Raw genomic sequence first — 17788 nt, forward strand, 5'->3', positions numbered from 1 at the left:
TCTCCCTCCCCTGGTATTCCCAGGTGTCTCTCCCTCCCCTGGTATTCCCAGGTGTCTCTCCCTCCCCTGGTATTCCCAGGTGTCTCTCCCTCCCCTGGTATTCCCAGGTGTCCCTCCCTCCCTGGCACCTCCATGGTATTCCTAGGCGTCTCTCCCTCCCTGGCACCTCCCTGGTATTCCCAGGCTTCTTTCACTCCCTGGTATTCCCAGGCGTCTCTCCCATCCTGGCACCTTCCTGGTATTCCCAGGCGTCTCTGCCTCCCTGGTATTCCCAGGCGTCTCTGCCTCCCTGGTATTCCCAGGTGTCTCTGCCTCCCTGGTATTCCCAGGTGTCTCTGCCTCCCTGGTATTCCCAGGTGTCTCTGCCTCCCTGGTATTCTCAGGTGTCTCTGCCTCCCTGGTTTTCCCATGCTTCTCTCCCCTCTCTCTTTCTCCCTTTATATCTCTCTCCCTTTTCCTATCTCCCTCTTTCTCAACTCTCATGTTGAAATATTTCCACTCCTGAATTCTAACAGCGTTGAGAACCAGCTTCTCTCGTGCCATAATATTCAGGCTTTAATGTAAGCTTCATCCCCGACTACAGAGGTCTGTTTCAGAAACACTGACTTTGAAGTGGGGTAGAGAGAAGGAAAGTAAAATCGGGATTATCTTAGACTTGTTTTCTTAATAAACAAACATTTTTCCATCGGTCCCTGGATTCGACTGGGCTGAACTTGTGTGTGTGTGTGTGTGTGTGTGTGTGTGTGTGTGTGTGTGTGTGTGTGTGTGTGTGTGTGTGTGTGTTGCCTTGGCTCTCAGCCAGGGTAAATTCTACTGTTATTTAAAACTGAAAACTTTAGGAATTTTCCACCCCAGGGAATTAATTGAGTAGCAGTAACTAGGGGTCTCAGTGGGTTAAGAGGACAGGGGGAGGGCCGAGGGAGGACCGGGAGGGAAGGAGAGGTCACAGTCTCAGGGTTCTGATTTGGCAACACACACACACACACACACACACACACTGTAACACAAATAATTGTTCTCCTTATCGATGTTGCTACTCTGCGGTTCACTGCCTGAAAATACCCAAAATGCTATAAAACCCTTCCTCTCTGATGTAAGTTACTGAAACTCTACATGTATTTTCTACCCTTGAAGCCAGCCTGTAATTGGGCCTCTGTAGATTAAGGAGAGATCAATGTGTTCTCTTCCATGTTTAAAGTCCCCTGCGTGGTTCTGGTATCGGTTCCCGACTGACATATTCGCTTATACATCGATTTGTGGACGCCGTAGATCAAAAACGGCTTTCGTTGAGCCGGTAGTCTTGGTTCCCATGGAATCATGAGTGTGTCTCTGACACCAATCTCGGAGCTTGGGATGGCCTTGGGATGGCCTTCCTGCTGCAACTTGTTGGCTGGGCTGCCCGCCTGCAACTTATCCAGAATGCTACAGCCCGCTTGGTTTTCAACTATCCCCATTGTTCTCCCATGTCACCCATCTTCCACACCACTCCCACTGTCTTCCAGTCGAAGCTTGCATCCACAATAAGACCGTTGTTTACTGACAGAACAGCAAGAGGTACTGCCCCATTTGTGTCAAGTGTAGTAATGCACTGATGAAAATGACTGATGATTGATTGAAAGAAATTGACAATAAGAAGATTGTAGGAGCTGTACTGTTAGATTTCAGTGGAGCCTCTGATTATTATTGACCAGAACCTGTTGTTTGAGGCTTTTCAACCTCTGTCATATCGTGGATTCAGAGCCATTTATCTAATAGAACATAAAGGGTTACTAAGGTGTACCGCAGGGCAGCTCTCTAGGCCCTCTACTCTTTTATATTTTTACTAATGACCTGCCACTGGCATTAAACAAAGCCTGTGTGTCCATGTATGCTGATGATTCAACCATATACGCATCAGCATCCAAACGACAAGGTGATTCAGTAATCCTACAGATTCCCTTTCCTTACCCTTCTTGGGTCACCTGGTGCCCTCAGATGAGATCACAGTATACCAGGGTTGAGCTCCATTTCAATTCAGAAAGTAAACCAAATTCAAAATTTTCCCCCATTTGAAAAGCTTGGAAGATAATTGAAATGTCAACGTACTTCCTGAATTGAAATGGAATTAGCTCCTACCCTGCAGTGTACTACAGATATGAGCCGGGCAGGAGATTACCTGGACACTGTGATCAGGGCACTAGGCCCTGTTTGATCTAATTCTGTGTGTGTATTTACCTGTCTACAGGGTCACCTGGTGCCGTCTGATGAGATCACAGTGTACTACAGCTGTGAGCCGGCAGGTGATTACCTGGACCATGTGATCCAGGCCCACACAGACTTCATCCTTGTAACCACCAAGGCACCGCTCAAGACCTACCCCGTCCCCAAGGACTCCGGCGTCATCGTGCAGGAGAAAACACAGGTCGGTTGGGTTGACATTAAACACCACATTGTTAGACAGAACGTAAAGTGCTTTCAATCCCTCCGTGTGGGTTGGGTTAAAGCAAACAAACAACAATGTATATTAATGTAATTAAAAACTCCCGTTCCTAAATATGAATGGTTTTTCATGTTTCTCCCTCTGTGGTGGTGTCTGTGGTGGTGTCTGTGGTGGTGTCTGTGGTTGTATCTGTGGTTGTATCTGTGGTTGTATCTGTGGTTGTATCTGTGGTTGTATCTGTGGTTGTATCTGTGGTTGTATCTGTGGTTGTATCTGTGGTTGTATCTGTGGTTGTATCTGTGGTGGTATCTGTGGTGGTATCTGTGGTGGTATCTGTGGTGGTGTCTGTGGTGGTATCTGTGGTTGTTGGTGGTGTCTGTGGTTGTTGGTGGTGGTTGGTGGTGTCGGTGGTGGTATCTGTGGTGGTGTCTGGTTGTATCTGTGGTGGTGTCTGGTTGTATCTGTGGTGGTATCTGTGGTGGTATCTGTGGTGGTATCTGTGGTTGTTGGTGGTGTCTGTGGTTGTTGGTGGTGTCTGTGGTTGTTGGTGGTGTCTGTGGTTGTTGGTGGTGTCTGTGGTGGTATCTGTGGTGGTGTCTGGTTGTATCTGTGGTGGTGTCTGTGGTGGTGGTACTATAGTTGAAGGGTTCGGACCTGGACCTGACCATAGTGAAGGGAGCAGCCGCCACTCGAGCACCTCTGACTGGACCAGCCTGTGCCTACATCAACCTCCAACTCCAACTCAACAACAAGGAACAAGGTATATTTAGACTTATAATTAGATTGACCGAGCTTTACATTACCTTTGGTCGTGGTCCCACTATTGGTGCACCCCAGGGCTCAATTGGATTGGACCTCAATTCTGGGTTTGTTTATCTAAATGGTCAGTATCGGTGTGTAATGGAACACAGTATAGCAAGGGGTCAATTACATTTCATTAAATTTGGGGTGTAACTTGAAATTCCAATTCAAGAATGGACGAATTGTCAGCCTAAAAGCACCAACAGAGGTAAAAAAATAAAAATTACACCCTTTTTTATAATCCTTCTGAAATTGGTGGACTTTGTCAAACTAGTTACCACAACAACAACAACAACAACAACAATAAAACATGGAGGATTGAAAAATAATCTGTTGTATACCAAGTGGTGGCTTAAAAGGTGAACTCCATAGCAAATAGAAACACGATGAAAGCACTGAATTTGTCAACAGAGGTACATTCAGAAAATATTCAAACCTCTTGACATTTTCCACATTTTTTGTTACAGCCTTATTCTAAAATCTAAATTATATCCAAATGAAAACATCACAATCTACACACATTACCCCGTAATGACAAAGCAAAAATAGGTTTTTAGAATTTTTTGTAAATGTATTTAAAATTTGTTAAACAGAACTTATTTACATAAGTATTCAGACCCTTTTGCTATGAGACTAAATTGAGCTCAGGTGCATCCTGTTTCCATTGATCATCCTTGAGATGTTTCTACAACTTGATTGGAGTCCACCTGTGGTAAATTCAATTGATTGGACATGATTTGAAAATGCACACACCTGTCTATATAAAGGTCCCACAGTTGACAGGTGCATGTCAGAGCAAAAACCAATCCATGAGATCGAAGGAATTCTCCGTAGAGCTCCGAGACAGGATTGTCGGCACACACCTGTCTATATAAAGGTCCCACAGTTGACAGTGCATGTCGGAGCAGAAACCAAGCCATGAGGTCAAGGGAATTGTCCGTAGAGCTCCGAGACAGGATTGTGTCGAGGCACAGATCTGGGGGAAAGGGTACCAAATATAACAGCCCTATAACAGCCCTGTATTTTTGTTCCGTCTCTGTCAGAGGGTGTGGTTCTCCTGGAGAACCCTAAAGGAGATATCTGTCTGGACCTGGCCAAGCTGAGACGGGTCTGCTCCAGTCTCTTTGGTCTCAACAACACCAAGCTCTGTGTTTTCAACGGCAAGACTGGTAAGATGGCACTTTGAATCCCAAATCAACCCCTATGTCAATAGAGCTCCACAGTGGAGGTGTCATAATTACCCATAAAACCTCGCGGTCAAACAGGGAAATGGTTCCAACTGTTTTTTTTCCACCATTCATTTTTTCCCATGGGTGATTTTAGAAACTAGGGCTGTGTTTTCATGTAGGTTTACCCTATTTTGATAACTGTGGACAAAGGTGACTTTTATCAATATATATATCTGGCTCTATTTACTCTCCGATTCAAAAATGCTAATTGGCATCAAAGTAGACATCATACAAAACTACAAATCCCTGCAGTCTCCTGGCACGTTGTTTCTGACACTAGCTAGCACTTGCTAGCAGGTATTGTCAATTTAAAATGTGTTCACAGAATTGTCCATTGAAAGAAATGTAGCCATTTTTGAAAAATTACTACATTTAACAAACATTAGATTGTTAATCCACAGATTCTTACCTTTGCCTCGATTCGCCAGTCTCATCATGGTATTTGTAGTTCTTTATGATAGCCACATTATCAGCTAATTAGTGTTTCATTTTTGGCAGGTAAATATGGGCGAATACATTGATAAAAGTCACCTTGTCCTAGAGAGATTTATACGGTTGTCAAAACGCCGGGGTAAACCGACATGAAACACAGCCCTTATTTTAAGTGTTTCGATTGGAACCATTTCCCTGTTTGACCGCTAGGTTTTATGGGTATTATGACTCATTCTGTGATACTCATTACATACACTAAGATGGGACATTCACAAGCCTCCTTATATATATACACTGCCTTCGGAAAGAATTCACACCCCTTGACATTTTTCCACATTTGGCTGTTACGGCCTGAATTTAAAATTGATTAAATGTAGATTTTTTTGGGGGGTCACTGGCCTACCCACAATGCCCCATAATGTCAAAGTGGAAGTAGAGTTAAACACTTTTTTTTTGACTAATTAATTAGAAATTAAAAGCAGAAATGTCTTTAATCAATACGTATTCAACTCCTTGGTTATGGCAAACTTAAATAAAGAAGAAGGGGTTTCACCATGAGGCCAATTGTGACTTTTAAAATAGTTAGTTTAATGCCTGTGATAGGAGAAAACTGAGGATGGATCAACAACATTGTAGTTACTCCACAATACTAACCTAAATGACAGAGTGAAAAGAAGGAAACCTGTAGAGAATAGAAATATTCCAAAACAAATATTCCTGTTTGTAACGAGGCAAGAAAATGCTGCAAATTAACTTTTGTCCTTTTTTGTCCTGAATACAAAGTGCTATGTTTGGGGCAAATCCAATACAACTTATTACTGAGCACCACTCCACATATTTTCAACCATAGAGGTGGCTGCATCATGTTATGGGTATGCTTGTAATCGTTAAGGACTGGGGAGTTTTTCAGGATCAAAATTCTAGAAAATCTGGTTAAGTCTGCTTTCCACCAGATACCGGGAGATTAATTCACCTTTCAGCAGGACAATAACCTAAAACACAAGGCCTAATTCTACACTGGAGTTGTTTACCAAGAAGACATTGAATGTTCCTGAGTGGTTAAGTGACAGTTTTGACGCAAATCTGCTTGAAAATCTATGGCAAGACCTGAAAATGGTTGTCTAGCTATGATCTACAACCAATTTGACAGAGCTTGAAGAATTTTGTACAATCCAAGAGTGGAAAGCTCTTGAGACTTACCCAGAAAGATTCACAGCTTTAATCGCTGCCAAAGGCTTTTCTAACATGTATTGACCTGGGGATGATTACTTATCATATATATATATATATACAAGCATTTCGCTACACTCGCATTAACATCTGTTAACCATGTGTATGTGACAAATAAAATTTGATTTGATTTATATTAGTGTTTTATTTTTCATGATTTTTTATTTTTTATACAACTGTTATAATTTTTCTTCCACGTTGACAGAGTATTTTGTGTCGATCGTTGACAAAAATTGAATTCAATCCATTTTAATCCCACTTTGTAACACAACAATAAAAGTGAAGGGGTTGTGAATACTCAGTTGCTCAGTAACCGTGGTCTGTCTGTCAGTAACTCCCACGAAACATCAGAATTATTGTCATCATGAAATGTTTACCAACCCATTCACCTCCCGGCCTTAGAGTTTGGTGGTATTCCCTGGCTATGACTAGAGACTGGCGGGTGATTTTAGAATCACTCTCGTGATGAGGTAGCCCAGCTTGAGACTTGTATAGTGCATATTTGCAAGAAATTAACTTTAAAACTGCTACATTACTCTCAGCCCCATGATAAAATGTGTAGGGTGATAGCTCGCTGGACTGGAGTAGCCTAACCTACATGTTGGTCTTTCTGACTCTAGCTTAGCCTACATTTTGGGTGGTTCTGGAGAGTATCCCATCCTACATGCTGGGTGGTTCTGTCTCTAGCTTAGCCTACATTTTGGGTGGTTCTGGAGAGTATCCCATCCTACATGTTGGGTGGTTCTGACTCTAGCTTAGCCTACATTTTGGGTGGTTCTGGAGAGTATCCCATCCTACATGCTGGGTGGTTCTGTCTCTAGCTTAGCCTACATTTTGGGTGGTTCTGTCTCTAGCTTAGCCTACATTTTGGGTGGTTCTGTCTCTAGCTTAGCCTACATTTTGGGTGGTTCTGTCTCTAGCTTAGCCTACATTTTGGGTGGTTCTGTCTCTAGCTTAGCCTACATGTTGGGTGGTTCTGTCTCTAGCTCATCCTACATGTTGGGTGGTTCTGTCTCTAGCTTAGCCTACATTTTGGGTGGTTCTGTCTCTAGCTCATCCTACATGTTGGGTGGTTCTGTCTCTAGCTCATCCTACATGTTGGGTGGTTCTGTCTCTAGCTCATCCTACATTTTGGGTGGTTCTGTCTCTAGCTTAGCCTACATGTTGGGTGGTTCTGTCTCTAGCTCATCCTACATTTTGGGTGGTTCTGTCTCTAGCTTAGCCTACATGTTGGGTGGTTCTGTCTCTAGCTTAGCCTACATTTTGGGTGGTTCTGTCTCTAGCATAGCCTACATTTTGGGTGGTTCTGAAGAGTATCCCATCCTACATGTTGGGTGGTTCTGTCTCTAGCTTAGCCTACATGTTGGGTGGTTATGTCTCTAGCTCATCCTACATGTTGGGTGGTTCTGTCTCTAGCTCATCCTACATGTTGGGTGGTTCTGTCTCTAGCTCATCCTACATTTTGGGTGGTTCTGTCTCTAGCTTAGCCTACATGTTGGGTGGTTCTGTCTCTAGCTCATCCTACATTTTGGGTGGTTCTGTCTCTAGCTTAGCCTACATTTTGGGTGGTTCTGTCTCTAGCTCATCCTACATGTTGGGTGGTTCTGTCTCTAGCTTAGCCTACATGTTGGGTTGTTCTGTCTCTAGCTTAGCCTACATTTTGGGTGGTTCTGTCTCTAGCTTAGCCTACATTTTGGGTGGTTCTGTCTCTAGCTTAGCCTACATTTTGGGTGGTTCTGAAGAGTATCCCATCCTACATGTTGGGTGGTTCTGTCTCTAGCTTAGCCTACATTTTGGGTGGTTCTGAAGAGTATCCCATCCTACATGTTGGGTGGTTCTGTCTCTAGCTTAGCCTACATGTTGGGTGGTTCTGTCTCTAGCTTAGCCTACATGTTGGGTGGTTCTGTCTCTAGCTCATCCTACATTTTGGGTGGTTCTGTCTCTAGCTTAGCCTACATGTTGGGTGGTTCTGTCTCTAGCTTAGCCTACATTTTGGGTGGTTCTGTCTCTAGCATAGCCTACATTTTGGGTGGTTCTGAAGAGTATCCCATCCTACATGTTGGGTGGTTCTGTCTCTAGCTTAGCCTACATGTTGGGTGGTTATGTCTCTAGCTTAGCCTACATTTTGGGTGGTTCTGTCTCTAGCTTAGCCTACATTTTGGGTGGTTCTGAAGAGTATCCCATCCTACATGCTGGGTGGTTCTGTCTCTAGCTTAGCCTACATGTTGGGTGGTTCTGTCTCTAGCTCATCCTACATGTTGGGTGGTTCTGTCTCTAGCTCATCCTACATGTTGGGTGGTTCTGTCTCTAGCTTAGCCTACATTTTGGGTGGTTCTGTCTCTAGCTCAGCCTACATTTTGGGTGGTTCTGTCTCTAGCTCATCCTACATGTTGGGTGGTTCTGTCTCTAGCTCATCCTACATGTTGGGTGGTTCTGTCTCTAGCTTAGCCTACATTTTGGGTGGTTCTGTCTCTAGCTCAGCCTACATTTTGGGTGGTTCTGTCTCTAGCTCATCCTACATGTTGGGTGGTTCTGTCTCTAGCTCATCCTACATGTTGGGTGGTTCTGTCTCTAGCTCATCCTACATGTTGGGTGGTTCTGTCTCTAGCTTAGCCTACATTTTGGGTGGTTCTGTCTCTAGCTTAGCCTACATTTTGGGTGGTTCTGTCTCTAGCTTAGCCTACATGTTGGGTGGTTCTGTCTCTAGCTTAGCCTACATTTTGGGTGGTTCTGGAGAGTATCCCATCCTACATGTTGGGTGGTTCTGTCTCTAGCTTAGCCTACATGTTGGGTGGTTCTGTCTCTAGCTTAGCCTACATGTTGGGTGGTTCTGTCTCTAGCTTAGCCTACATGTTGGGTGGTTCTGTCTCTAGCTTAGCCTACATTTTGGGTGGTTCTGTCTCTAGCTCATCCTACATGTTGGGTGGTTCTGTCTCTAGCTTAGCCTACATGTTGGGTGGTTCTGTCTCTAGCTTAGCCTACATGTTGGGTGGTTCTGTCTCTAGCTTAGCCTACATGTTGGGTGGTTCTGTCTCTAGCTTAGCCTACATTTTGGGTGGTTCTGTCTCTAGCTCATCCTACATGTTGGGTGGTTCTGTCTCTAGCTCATCCTACATGTTGGGTGGTTCTGTCTCTACCTTAGCCTACATGTTGGGTGGTTCTGTCTCTAGCTTAGCCTACATTTTGGGTGGTTCTGTCTCTAGCTCATCCTACATGTTGGGTGGTTCTGTCTCTAGCTTAGCCTACATGTTGGGTGGTTCTGTCTCTAGCTTAGCCTACATGTTGGGTGGTTCTGTCTCTAGCTTAGCCTACATTTTGGGTGGTTCTGTCTCTAGCTTAGCCTACATTTTGGGTGGTTCTGTCTCTAGCTTAGCCTACATTTTGGGTGGTTCTGAAGAGTATCCCATCCTACATGTTGGGTGGTTCTGTCTCTAGCTTAGCCTACATGTTGGGTGGTTCTGTCTCTAGCTAAGCCTACATGTTGGGTGGTTATGTCTCTAGCTTAGCCTACATTTTGGGTGGTTCTGTCTCTAGCTTAGCCTACATTTTGGGTGGTTCTGAAGAGTATCCCATCCTACATGCTGGGTGGTTCTGTCTCTAGCTTAGCCTACATGTTGGGTGGTTCTGTCTCTAGCTCATCCTACATGTTGGGTGGTTCTGTCTCTAGCTCATCCTACAAGTTGGGTGGTTCTGTCTCTAGCTTAGCCTACATTTTGGGTGGTTCTGTCTCTAGCTCAGCCTACATTTTGGGTGGTTCTGTCTCTAGCTCAGCCTACATTGTGGGTGGTTCTGTCTCTAGCTCATCCTACATGTTGGGTGGTTCTGTCTCTAGCTCATCCTACATGTTGGGTGGTTCTGTCTCTAGCTCATCCTACATGTTGGGTGGTTCTGTCTCTAGCTTAGCCTACATGTTGGGTGGTTCTGTCTCTAGCTTAGCCTACATTTTGGGTGGTTCTGAAGAGTATCCCATCCTACATGTTGGGTGGTTCTGTCTCTAGCTCATCCTACATGTTGGGTGGTTCTGTCTCTAGCTTAGCCTACATGTTGGGTGGTTCTGTCTCTAGCTTAGCCTACATGTTGGGTGGTTCTGTCTCTAGCTTAGCCTACATTTTGGGTGGTTCTGGAGAGTATCCCATCCTACATGTTGGGTGGTTCTGTCTCTAGCTTAGCCTACATGTTGGGTGGTTCTGTCTCTAGCTAAGCCTACATGTTGGGTGGTTCTGTCTCTAGCTTAGCCTACATGTTGGGTGGTTCTGTCTCTAGCTTAGCCTACATTTTGGGTGGTTCTGTCTCTAGCTCATCCTACATGTTGGGTGGTTCTGTCTCTAGCTTAGCCTACATGTTGGGTGGTTCTGTCTCTAGCTTAGCCTACATGTTGGGTGGTTCTGTCTCTAGCTTAGCCTACATGTTGGGTGGTTCTGTCTCTAGCTTAGCCTACATTTTGGGTGGTTCTGTCTCTAGCTCATCCTACATGTTGGGTGGTTCTGTCTCTAGCTCATCCTACATGTTGGGTGGTTCTGTCTCTAGCTTAGCCTACATGTTGGGTGGTTCTGTCTCTAGCTTAGCCTACATTTTGGGTGGTTCTGTCTCTAGCTCATCCTACATGTTGGGTGGTTCTGTCTCTAGCTTAGCCTACATGTTGGGTGGTTCTGTCTCTAGCTTAGCCTACATGTTAGGTGGTTCTGTCTCTAGCTTAGCCTATATTTTGGGTGGTTCTGTCTCTAGCTTAGCCTACATGTTGGGTGGTAAATAGCTGGAGTGGAGTTGCTTAGCCTACATTTTCGGTGGTTCTGGAGAGTATCCCATCCTACATGTTGGGTGGTTCTGTCTCTAGCTTAGCCTACATTTTGGGTGGTTCTGTCTCTAGCTTAGCCTACATTTTGGGTGGTTCTGTCTCTAGCTTAGCCTACATTTTGGGTGGTTCTGTCTCTAGCTTAGCCTACATTTTGGGTGGTTCTGTCTCTAGCTTAGCCTACATTTTGGGTGGTTCTGTCTCTAGCTCATCCTACATGTTGGGTGGTTCTGTCTCTAGCTTAGCCTACATTTTGGGTGGTTCTGTCTCTAGCTCATCCTACATGTTGGGTGGTTCTGTCTCTAGCTCATCCTACATGTTGGGTGGTTCTGTCTCTAGCTCATCCTACATGTTGTGTGGTTCTGTCTCTAGCTTAGCCTACATTTTGGGTGGTTCTGTCTCTAGCTTAGCCTACATTTTGGGTGGTTCTGTCTCTAGCTTAGCCTACATTTTGGGTGGTTCTGTCTCTAGCTTAGCCTACATTTTGGGTGGTTCTGTCTCTAGCTTAGCCTACATTTTGGGTGGTTCTGTCTCTAGCTTAGCCTACATTTTGGGTGGTTCTGTCTCTAGCTTAGCCTACATTTTGGGTGGTTCTGTCTCTAGCTTAGCCTACATTTTGGGTGGTTCTGTCTCTAGCTTAGCCTACATTTTGGGTTGTTCTGGAGAGTATCCCATCCTACATGCTGGGTGGTTCTGTCTCTAGCTTAGCCTACATGTTGGGTGGTTCTGTCTCTAGCTTAGCCTACATTTTGGGTGGTTCTGTCTCTAGCTTAGCCTGCATGTTGGGTGGTAAATAGCTGGAGGGGAGTTGCTTAGCCTACATATTGGGTAGTTTTGTCAGTAGCTTAGCCTTAATGTTGGCTTGTAGCTAGCTGGACTGAAATAGCTTAGCCTGCATGTTGGGTGGTAGCTAACTGAACTGAAATAGCTTAGCCTATATGTTGGGTGGTAGCTAACTGAACTGAAATAGCTTAGCCTATATGTTGGGTGGTAGCTAGCTGAAGTAGTGGTTCTGTCTCTAGTTTAGCCTACTTGTTGAGTGGTTCTGGGGACAAGCAACTAGTTTAGCCTACTTGTTGAGTGGTTCTGGGGACAAGCAACTAGTTTAGCCTACTTGTTGAGTGGTTCTGGGGACTAACCACTAGCTTAGCCTACTTGTTGAGTGGTTCTGGGGACTAACCACTAGCTTAGCCTACTTGTTGAGTGGTTCTGGGGACTAACCACTAGCTTAGCCTACTTGTTGAGTGGTTCTGGGGACTAACCACTATCTTAGCCTACTTGTTGGGTGGTTGTCAGAGATGACAGTCGTCATCCTGGGACTGAGACTAGTTCTATTCATAATATGTGAGTCTCCTGGGACCCCTGAACCAATATAGTACTGTACCATTCCCTCCCTGGTTCCCCCTACAAGGCTGCTGTTTCTCACACCACACACACACACACACACACACACACAGAAATACAACAACAAAAAACATTGGAGGAGTCATGAAATGATTGATTTTATTGGACAGGTTAGTGATGAGCAGATGGTGTTTTAAGAGCGGTTCTCACACAACTCAACATTTTTATTTATTTTACTTGTGTGAATTATTATAAGAGATTAAGGTGTGTTATATGTTTCAGACCTGTCCAGGAACTGAGGGCTGTATGTTTCAGACCTGCCCTGTATGTTTCAGACCTGTCCGGTAACTGAGAGCTGTATGTTTCAGACCTGTCCAGTAACTGAGACCTGTATGTTTCAGACCTGTCCAGTATGTTTCAGACCTGTATGTTTCAGACCTGTCCAGTAACTGAGAGCTGTATGTTTCAGACCTGTCCAGTATGTTTCAGACCTGTCCTGTATGTTTCAGACCTGTCCTGTATGTTTCAGACCTGTCCAGTAACTGAGCCCTGTATGTTTCAGACCTGTCCAGTATGTTTCAGACCTGTATGTTTCAGACCTGTCCAGTAACTGAGCCCTGTATGTTTCAGACCTGTCCTGTATGTTTCAGACCTGTCCAGTAACTGAGACCTGTATGTTTCAGACCTGTCCAGTAACTGAGAGCTGTATGTTTCAGACCTGTTCAGTATGTTTCAGACCTGTCCAGTAACTGAGAGCTGTATGTTTCAGACCTGTCCAGTAACTGAGAGCTGTATGTTTCAGACCTGTCCTGTATGTTCTTGTTATTCCAGAGTTGACTGGTAAGTGTGATCTGCTGTCTCTGAATGGGAAAACCCTGTCGGTGACATCAGGCTCCAATCCCAGTGACTCCTCTCCCAACTCGGACTCTCTGGTGTGTCCCTACGTCAACCTCCAACTGGCCAACTGTCAGCCAGCTGGTACGTTTAACTGACCAGTTCCTCTTTCTCTCGCTCCGCTACACATCTGCTTCCCATTTCACTCCACTTTTATTGAAAGGTTATTTTTCAGTTTGTTATACCAATGCATCTTCCAACTGGTTTACACCAAACCCCTGCCAGCGAGTGACTTGGGCCCAATGAAAACTAGAATTTCATACCATCAACTAGCCGGTTGCCAGCTCATTTCCTGACAGATTTTTTTCCCCCTCTCCTCGTCAGACCCGGGATTCGAACTGGGAACCCTCCAGTTACTGGTTTGGTTTGTGTCTCTAACCGCTAGGCTACGTGCTGCTACTGATTTGTACTGATGCTATGTATGTCCTGTGTCTCTGTAGAGTGTCAGAGTGGAGATGTGGGGACCCTGCTGCTGGTCAATCCTGTCGGACACAACTACCTGACCCACAATGCTTTGCTGTCTGAGACGGCTAAGTTGTTCGGCCTCCGCAGCCGTAGGCTGAAGCTCTACCTGGACGATGCGCTCACCCAAGGTAAGACCGACACCACCGGACCGAAGTCCTATTTTGCAATGCATCTAGGATGGCTACTGGCCAGGCCTAGCAGTGCTCCAAGAATGGGCTGGCAAACGCTCTCTTGACTTGGCCAGAGCAGCATCTTGGAAGCTCCACGTTTAGCTGTAGCCTGTACCTCCACCTCCTCCTCCACACGTTTAGCTGTAGCCTGTACCTCCACCTCCTCCTCCACACGTTTAGCTGTAGCCTGTACCTCCACCTCCTCCTCCACACGTTTAGCTGTAGCCTGTACCTCCACCTCCTCCTCCACATGTTTAGCTGTAGCCTGTACCACCTCCTCCACACGTTTAGCTGTAGCCTGTACCTCCACCTCCTCCTCCACACGTTTAGCTGTAGCCTGTACCTCCTCCTCCACACGTTTAGCTGTAGCCTGTACCTCCACCTCCTCCTCCACACGTTTAGCTGTAGCCTGTACCTCCACCACCTCCTCCACACGTTTAGCTGTAGCCTGTACCTCCACCTCCTCCTCCACACGTTTAGCTGTAGCCTGTACCTCCACCTCCACACGTTTAGCTGTAGCCTGTACCTCCACCTCCACCTCCTCCACACGTTTAGCTGTAGCCTGTACCTCCTCCTCCACACGTTTAGCTGTAGCCTGTACCTCCACCTCCACCTCCTCCACACGTTTAGCTGTAGCCTGTACCTCCTCCTCCACACGTTTAGCTGTAGCCTGTTCCTCCACCTCCTCCTCCACACGTTTAGCTGTAGCCTGCACCTCCACCTCCTCCACACGTTTAGCTGTAGCCTGCACCTCCACCTCCTCCACAACACGTTTAGCTGTAGCCTGTACCTCCACCTCCTCCACACGTTTAGCTGTAGCCTGTACCTCCACCTCCTCCTCCACACGTTTAGCTGTAGCCTGTACCTCCACCTCCTCCTCAACACGTTTAGCTGCTAGCCTGTACCTCCACCTCCTCAACACGTTTAGCTGCTAGCCTGCTAGCCTCCGCTCTGTAGTTTGCTAACCCTGTGCCAATGATCCTTGACTTTTAAACGGGTTTAATGTTGACCTTGAACCAGCAGCAAAGAAGCAAGTCCTGGGCTGAGGAAACCTCCCTGTCCAATTACTGTGTCTGACAGACTGCCCTAGCAGACGGCTGGTTTGACATACAGCTCCATAGGTCTTCCTACCTAATTAGGTGGGACTTGAGAAGCATCACTCCCGACTATAAATCTTCGTCATACTTGTTCTCATTCTTCTGCACGCTACTCCTCTTACACGTTTATTGCTAGAAACGTCGTTCAGACTTTAAAACGTGTGGAACGATCTGGAATATTGTGCTTACATTTTACTATTTGATTTAAAAAATATATATATATACTTTTTAAACTATAAAATGTTGCCTTTTTTTTCCATTTATTTTAAATCTGACTTTTTTTAATTCAATATTCTAGAACTCCCCATTGTGACATCATGAATTCCAACACTGTTAAATAATGTAACTTTTGACAAATCATCAACTTTGACCACTTTCCCCCCCCCCCAAAAAAAACGTATAGCTTGTGTGAAATCTTGGTATCCCTTCGCTGCTATTCAAATCTGCAATCGGGAACAGAAATATCTTTATAGGGTTCAAACGTTCGGAGATTTGAGTGGTCAAAATGCCATTTGACCGTTTTCCCAACTAGTTAGACTAAGATGGGGGAGGGTATGACATCTTGGTCTTCTTATCTGCAGTTCAAATCTGAAATAGAACATAAATAGCTACTGCCAATATCGAGGAAAAAGCTGTTTCAGTAGCCATATCAACTCATTTAGTTTAACTTCCCACTGTTGAATTAACTACCATGGGAACTTTCAAATTACAACAATGGCGGAGCACATTTTAAGCATGAGACAAAATGGGTGTTTCTCAGTATGCAGGCTACCTTGCGCCACACTCTCGCGCTCCGAGTGCGTTCTCTTGAGAGGCACTGGCACTCGCCCTGCTGTGTTTACCTCCCACTGCACCTCCCCACTCCACTGACCCTTCTTCCAGCCAGGACAATGGCAACAATAGAGACCCAACAAGATGGACACAAAGCAAACCGTTTTACTTCCTAATTATCAGCTAGATATACTGTATGTGAATCGTAGTACTCTAGCTAGCTAGCCGAATAAACAAAGATGACCTAAAACGAATGTTATGTAAGGTAGATGTCAATACGTCGTGGGTAGCTAGCTGGGTAGCTAGCTGTAGTCAGGCAACATATGTGATGTAAATGGGCAACATTTAATTCCAAAATAGGAGTGTATTTTTTACCTAGAAATTCAACACAACACCACCTAGGAAACAGAAGACAGCACTACCTAGGAAACACGAGACAGCACTACCTAGGAAACACGAGACAGCACTACCTAGGAAACACGAGACAGCACTACCTAGGAAACACGAGACAGCACTACCTAGGAAACACGAGACAGCACTACCTAGAAACACGAGACAGCACTACCTAGGAAACACGAGACAGCACTACCTAGGAAACACGAGACAGCACTACCTAGGAAACAGAAGACAGCACTACCTAGAAACACGAGACAGCACTACCTAGAAACACGAGACAGCACTACCTAGGAAACACGAGACAGCACTACCTAGGAAACAGAAGACAGCACTACCTAGGAAACACGAGACAGCACTACCTAGGAAACACGAGACAGCACTACCTAGGAAACACGAGACAGCACTACCTAGGAAACACGAGACAGCACTACCTAGGAAACACGAGACAGCACTACCTAGGAAACACGAGACAGCACTACCTAGGAAACACGAGACAGCACTACCTAGAAACACGAGACAGCACTACCTAGGAAACACGAGACAGCACTACCTAGAAACACGAGACAGCACTACCTAGAAACACAAGACAGCACTACCTGGAAACACAACGTAAAACACAACAATGCATGGAAGTTAACAGAGTAACGTGCATAAGAGAGTTTAACAGAGCAGTCGGTGGTCGGCAGCCCTACAACATGTGATTTCAAACCCCTCAGAATGAAATGATCTAGTTTCACGTAGTGGAGACCGACCTTTGACAGACTCCTCTCATTCTTTTATTTTCTTAATTTCTTACAGGTTTTTACCTCCTTAAAGATGCCAGCAGATTGTCTTCCTTCATACTTTTCAATCATTTGTATATGTGTTTCAGAAATCCCAGCAGAGTGGTCAATGAAGACGCTGGACGGGAAGACTCTGTACGTTGGAGTTCTGCCCACAACTGCAGAGGCATAGGACCGGGAACAGCCAGACTGTAGAAGAGGGAGGAACAGCCACACTGTAGAAGAGGGAGGAACAGCCACACTGTAGAAGAGGGAGGAACAGCCAGACTGTAGAAGAGGGAGGAACAGCCAGACTGTAGAAGAGGGAGGAACAGCCAGACTGTAGAAGAGGGAGGAACAGCCAGACTGTAGAAGAGGGGGCTATGTCCCAAATGCCATCCTATTCCATACATAGTGCACTACTGTTGACCAGGGCCCAATGGCGCTCTGAGCAAAGCTAGTGCACTACTGTTGACCAGGGCCCAATGCCGCTCTGAGCAAAGCTAGTGCACTACTGTTGACCAGGGCCCAATGGCGCTCTGAGCAAAGCTAGTGCACTACTGTTGACCAGGGCCCAATGCCGCTCTGAGCAAAGCTAGTGCACTACTGTTGACCAGGGCCCAATGGCGCTCTGAGCAAAGCTGGTGCACTACTGTTGACCAGGGCCCAATGGCGCTCTGAGCAAAGCTAGTGCACTACTGTTGACCAGGGCCCAATGGTGCTCTGAGCAAAGCTAGTGCACTACTGTTGACCAGGGCCCAATGGCGCTCTGAGCAAAGCTAGTGCACTACTGTTGACCAGGGCCCAATGCCGCTCTGAGCAAAGCTAGTGCACTACTGTTGACCAGGGCCCAATGGCGCTCTGAGCAAAGCTGGTGCACTACTGTTGACCAGGGCCCAATGGCGCTCTGAGCAAAGCTAGTGCACTACTGTTGACCAGGGCCCAATGGTGCTCTGAGCAAAGCTAGTGCACTACTGTTGACCAGGG

At 45.7% G+C, this 17788-nt stretch overlaps 1 protein-coding gene across 5 annotated transcripts in view; it reads left to right on the forward strand.

Annotated features, from left to right (window-relative positions):
• The window catches only part of iars1 (isoleucyl-tRNA synthetase 1), a 130209-nt gene extending 112863 nt beyond the window's left edge, over positions 1-17346 (forward strand). Inside the window, exons 28-34 of one of the 5 annotated variants that reach the window (XR_005042214.1) lie at positions 2225-2401; positions 3059-3179; positions 4264-4389; positions 13079-13225; positions 13582-13734; positions 16912-17078; positions 17157-17327. Coding sequence is in view for 4 of the 5 variants with exons in the window: in XM_036973518.1 (XP_036829413.1) it covers positions 2225-2401; positions 3059-3179; positions 4264-4389; positions 13079-13225; positions 13582-13734; positions 16912-16994 (807 nt within the window). In the remaining variant the exon portion in view is untranslated. Of the gene's footprint in view, positions 1-2224; positions 2402-3058; positions 3180-4263; positions 4390-13078; positions 13226-13581; positions 13735-16911 lie in introns of all 5 variants that reach the window. The other 4 variants (XM_036973518.1, XM_036973517.1, XM_036973519.1 and 1 more) reach the window with 4 other exon arrangements.
• Positions 17347-17788: the final 442 nt, after the last annotated feature.

The sequence above is a fragment of the Oncorhynchus mykiss genome, unplaced genomic scaffold (genome assembly GCF_013265735.2).
Source record: "Oncorhynchus mykiss isolate Arlee unplaced genomic scaffold, USDA_OmykA_1.1 un_scaffold_262, whole genome shotgun sequence".
Taxonomy (NCBI): domain Eukaryota; kingdom Metazoa; phylum Chordata; class Actinopteri; order Salmoniformes; family Salmonidae; genus Oncorhynchus; species Oncorhynchus mykiss.